Source organism: Pundamilia nyererei, unplaced genomic scaffold, assembly GCF_000239375.1.
Source record: "Pundamilia nyererei isolate P.nyererei 1_Seehausen unplaced genomic scaffold, PunNye1.0 scaffold00227, whole genome shotgun sequence".
NCBI lineage: Eukaryota > Metazoa > Chordata > Actinopteri > Cichliformes > Cichlidae > Pundamilia > Pundamilia nyererei.
In genome coordinates, this window is record NW_005187628.1 from 32,053 (window position 1) to 37,613 (window position 5,561).

At 37.0% G+C, this 5,561-nt stretch overlaps 1 protein-coding gene across 1 annotated transcript in view; it reads left to right on the top strand.

Moving 5' to 3' along the window:
- The window catches only part of cnga1a (cyclic nucleotide gated channel subunit alpha 1a), a 4,917-nt gene extending 405 nt beyond the window's left edge, over positions 1 to 4,512 (top strand). The window contains exons 2-9 of the mRNA XM_013914826.1: positions 501 to 602; positions 695 to 757; positions 995 to 1,132; positions 1,224 to 1,328; positions 1,651 to 1,757; positions 2,274 to 2,884; positions 2,986 to 3,761; positions 4,500 to 4,512. Coding sequence (XP_013770280.1) covers positions 523 to 602; positions 695 to 757; positions 995 to 1,132; positions 1,224 to 1,328; positions 1,651 to 1,757; positions 2,274 to 2,884; positions 2,986 to 3,761; positions 4,500 to 4,512 — 1,893 coding nt within the window. The 5' untranslated portion in view covers positions 501 to 522. The remainder of the gene's footprint in view (positions 1 to 500; positions 603 to 694; positions 758 to 994; positions 1,133 to 1,223; positions 1,329 to 1,650; positions 1,758 to 2,273; positions 2,885 to 2,985; positions 3,762 to 4,499) is intronic.
- Positions 4,513 to 5,561: the final 1,049 nt, after the last annotated feature.

A 5,561-nucleotide genomic window follows, 5' to 3' on the forward strand; every position in this document is an offset into this window, starting at 1 on the left:
TGTGTGTGTGTGTGTGTGTGTGTGTGTGTGTGTGTGTGTGTGTATTTATTTATGTATTTAGACCTCGAGGCAACTGTTGTTGTTGTGATTTGGTGCTATATAAATAAAACTTAATTAAACTTTATATATTTATAAATATATATTTTTTTACATATGTAAGAATTGTATTTATTTAGTTATTTATTTATTCAGGCATTAATCATTTATATGTTTATTTGTTGTCTCAGTAAACAAGTGTTGACAGCACAACACATTTCTGCTTCCATGGGTTGCTCTTGTTTGTAAAAAGAAAACATCAAATCAAATCAAATCAAAAAGTTCCTATGGTAAATCAAAAAGCAGATATATTTTTCAGTTTTCTTCTTTTAAAGCTAGGTGATCAAACAACTGCCAAAATACGTCCTGTTTCAGTTTAAAATATGTGTAAACCAATTTAGAACCCAACAGTACTTAAATTCTAGTCTGAAGTTGTCATCCTGAAAAATGTTTTATTGCTGCAGAGTATACTACAGTTCTGCTGCAATGGCCACTACCACCCAGGCCTTGCTCACCTCGCCACCTTATGTTCCACCTCACTTTACCAGTGACAGTGACGATGACATGTGAGCAAAACTTAAATATAAATGCACAAAGAATAATAATGACAAAAAAGCAAAGATTTGTCAGTTAATAAAATGTGCTGTGTTTGTTTCAGAAGTTCACCTCAATCAACGCCTCTTCATATAGGCAACACGAACAATAACAACAACAATGAAGAGTAAGTACAATTTGGAGTCATGAAAAAAGTAAAGGCTTAGATTCCTGTAATCACGTTAAACATGTTGCATTAATCGTTTTTTTCAGAGAGAAAAAGAAAAAAAAGAAAAAGGAGAAGAAGGAAAAGAAGGAAAAGAAAGAGTATTGATTTTTATCTCCTCACCTTTTAGGAAATGTTACTATGTTATTAAGGATAACCGGTGCTCAGTATTCTCTAATTTATTATTGCACATTACAGAAAAAAGGAGAAGGAGAAGAAGGATGAGGAAGAAAAAGAAAAAGAAAAAGAAAAGGAGAAAGAAAAAGAAAAAGAAAAAGAAAAGGAGAAAGAAAAAGAAAAACAAAAAGAGAAAGACAAGAGCAAGGACAAAGATAAGTAAGTACATAATTTACAGAAACTTCAAAATAAATTTATGTGTTGTATGATTTTGAGTATTTATTTTACACTTTCATTCTTTCCTCCACAGGCCAGCAGAAATATTTGTCATTAATCCTGCTGGAAATTTGTATTACAACTGGCTGTTTATCATTACGCTACCAGTGATGTATAATTGGACCATGATCATAGCCAGGTGACCTTGATAAATCAGTCATTCTTCCATCACTAAAGGTCAAATATTTACATGATTTCATTTGGTTGTTTGTTTTTAATATCCTACTTCATTAAAACTACTTTTAGCTACAGTTTGCTTTCATGCACAGAAATAGTTTGTTTTTGTTTTTTAAAGTGAGAAGTTGTGTTTTTTAACATTGTATTGTCTTTTTTTCTGTTAGTACAGATTACTGGGTTAATGGGGTGCGACAGTAGCACAACAGGACATAGTCCTGAGATATTCAACATTGTTAATTTACAAACCACCCTCACTGCTGGTGGTTGTCTTCTCTTGCAAACAGGGCTTGCTTTGAGGAGTTGCAGCATGACTACATAATTTACTGGGTTATTCTGGACTACACCTCAGACCTTATCTACCTGGCTGATATGTTCTTCAGGGCCAGAACAGGTGAAAGACTAACCTTACCATTCTGCAGAAATATTTTCAAAATGTGATATAGTTTTCCTCAAAGCACTAATTAGACTTACACAGATGAAATGAGTGGCCAGTGATGTCATCGTTTCTCCTGGTCATGTTATATGTAAGTGATGGTGTGGTTCTGTCTCTCTACTGCAGCACAGCAATCAACTATCATCCAGCAAGACTCAAAATGGAAATTTGTACTGCTGAATTCATGTTAGAAAACATCCCTTGCTAACATGAATTCCCTTTCTGGATATAATTTTTGTACTCTGATCAACAGAAAAAAAAAGACTTGTTGAAACTGCTTTACTATAAGATATCTAGAGCATTATTTACACCACCAACTACAAATCTTAAAGCTGCTAATAATTACAGTTTGAACGGTGATCCTGTGTGCAATTAAAAGGTGATTGTTGCAGTAGAAGGGAACATTCAATTCCATATAGTATTTAAAAACACAATGTCCCTGTAAATGGTAAACACTATGTCTTTCAACTGCAGGTTACCTTGAACAAGGCCTACTAGTGAAAGATAAGAAGCTGCTTTTGGATCGATACATCAGCAGCTTTCAGTTTCGTCTCGATGTTCTCTCCATGCTGCCCACTGACATCTTCTACTTCGTCCTTGGCATCGACTACCCAGAGATCCGCATAAACAAGCTTCTGAGGATTGGGCGCATGATGGAGTTCTTTACCAAAACAGAGACTAAAACCAACTACCCCAACATCTTCCGTATTGCAAACCTTATCATGTACATCCTTATTATCATCCACTGGAATGCCTGCTGGTATTTCTCTTTTTCCAAATCTATTGGATTTGGTGCTGATGACTGGGTTTACCCTGCTCTGGATGATCCTGAGGAGCCTGAGTTTGGACAGCCCATGAGGAAGTATGCTTTCAGCCTGTACTGGTCCACACTGACTCTGACAACTATTGGAGAAACCCCACCACCAGCTTTGGACTCAGAATTTCTCTTCCATGTTGTGGACTTTTTAGTTGGAGTCCTAATCTTTGCCACCATTGTGGGAAACATTGCCACCATGATCTCCAACATGAATGCAGCCCAAGCCCAGTTCCAGTCCCGCATTGACAACATTAAGCAGTACATGCAGGTAAATAAACATTGATCAAAAAAGTCTAGATCAAAAGACGTAGTAAAATAATCTAGTCTTTAAATATTAGTTTAATCCTCTTCTTTTCTTTTCATTTGCAGGTTCGAAAGGTTAGTAAGGACCTAGAGTTGCGAGTCATCAAGTGGTTTGACTATCTGTGGAATAATGGCAAGGCACAGGATGAAAGAGAAGTGCTGAGATATCTCCCAGACAAGCTAAAAGCAGAAATAGCCATCCAAGTCCACATGGAGACGCTAAAGAAAGTTCGGATTTTTGCAGACTGTGAGGCAGGCCTGCTGATTGAGCTGGTGCTCAAACTCCGGCCACAGGTGTTCAGCCCTGGAGATTACATCTGTAAGAAAGGCGACATTGGTCGTGAGATGTATATTATCAAAGATGGAAAACTGGCAGTCGTTGCCGATGATGGTGTGACACAATTTGTTGTACTCGGAAGCGGCAGCTATTTTGGTGAGATTAGTATTCTTAATATTAAAGGTAGCAAAGCGGGTAACAGGCGGACCGCCAACATTCGCAGCATTGGATACTCAGAGCTCTTCTGCCTTTCCAAGGATGACCTGATGGAATCATTGTCAGAGTATCCAGATGCCAAAGGCATGCTTGAGGATAAGGGTCGGCAGATCCTGATGAAAGATGGTCTTATAGACTTGGATCCAGCTAATATCAAACCTGAGCAAAAAGAGCTGGAGGAGAAGGTAAACAAATTGTATGGTACCATGGAGCTGATGCAAGTCAAGCTGAAGAAGATCTTACGAAATAACGAAAATGCAGACAAAACTCTAAAACATCGTATTATAGATCTTGAGCGCTTAACTGGAGAGGAGGTAGAAGAAGATGAGGAAGAAGGAGAAGATAAAAAGGAAGAGAAAGAGGGGGGTGGGGAGAAAAGGGAAGAGGAAAAGGTAGAAGAAGAGAAAAAGGAAGAAGGGGAAAAAGTAGAAGAAGGGGAAAAGGAAGAAGAGGAAAAGATTGAGATGATAAAAGAAGATGAAGAAAAGCAGGAAGAGGAAAAAACAGATGAAGGAGGAGATGAAGAAAGAAAAGATGAAGACACCAAAGAAGAGAAGGAAGAAGAGAAAAAATAAACAATAATTTATGTAATGCACCAAGCTCTTTTTTTTATGTAGCTACAATAGAATGCTTATCATAATGAAGTGGACTTTGTACTTTAATGATTCAGTAATAATATAAAAGACAACATATGAAACACTATAGATGGACTGAAATACCTACTCTAAGTTGTCCTTAAAAGGTGTTGCTATTCTATATGTGTAATAAAATTAACATATTATACAAAATCTTTTCCCATTTTTATATTCTCATTCAATTAAACATTGGGCAGACAAACACACTATGAGCAGCAATACTCGGGTAGGCTGTAGCACTAAAAGACACTTGTTTGGTGCTAAGGGGCTCAAAGTGTCAAATTTTGACCCTACCATCTAAATGTTGGATAAGAAATTGAGACATATTAGATCAGGAATCATTTTTACAATCTTCTATTGTCAAAATTTGTTGAGCTGTGTAAATTGTAACATCAGTTTCCTGTTCTTAGCAGACATGAGTTGCGCCTTTTTGCGGTCTTCTGCTGTTTTAGCCAGATGAGCTAAAACTGTTTTAGCCAGATGGGCTAAAACAGCAGATGCTCCTCCGCATACCTTCACTGTAATGAGTGGTTATTTTAGTCACTGTTATATTCCTATCAACCTGAAGCAGCAGGGGCAACATATTTTTACCCAGAGAACTGCGGCTCATAGGTGTTTTCTTTTTTTCTTCCCCATCCTAAAGCTCTTTTTGAGCTTCATCTTTGGTCATCTTGACCATATCAACATGCCTAAATGTTTTGTGTTTTTGGCACATTGATGGGTGATGAAATATTTGCTTTAACAAGTTGTTCAGCAGCTCTTCCCAAGAGAACAACTGATGATTATCTGTTTGCCTGGGGATGGTAACTGATAAGAATTTAACGATTCCGATTGCATCACTGATTCAGTTCCTTATTGATTCTCATTGGGTTCTCATTGACTCTGCCTTGAGAGTCACCATCATCACAAGCCAACATATCAAAGGTATTACATTGATCCAAATTATTTGTGTGCTGTGTGGTCAAATGTTTGTGAATGTTGGAAGTATTTCCCCTCTTTGCTGTGATTGATGTTGGGGTCATTACTCAAAGAAACATATTACACATTTTTCTGTAATAAAGTACACTTAATTACATACTTAATTACTGCAGGCAAAAATAATTTGTTACATTTAGTAAATGATTGTCTTGACATGAAACACATTGTCTTATATTTACCATTTAACAATATAAAACCCATAGGCTGCATTCTCATACACCAACACAAATCCCTATCCTGTGGACACACATATGATCTTTCCTTTAGTATTTAGGGATAATAAAAAAAAGACAACAGCACAAACGAAAGATCAATACCACCAAAAAGAAACTTTAAAGTGATCACCAATGTCATATTACTTTAGAAACATGAACAGGTAGAAACAGTCCAACAACCAGACCCTGAACTTTACAAGCTGAAGTTCAGGGTCTGCTTGCTGGGCTGGGCTCAGCTTTAACATCACTTTGGCTAGCGTTGGCATGCTTTCTATGCAGATGCTTGCAAAGCTAACGGGTTTTTGTTGTTTGTTTTTTTTT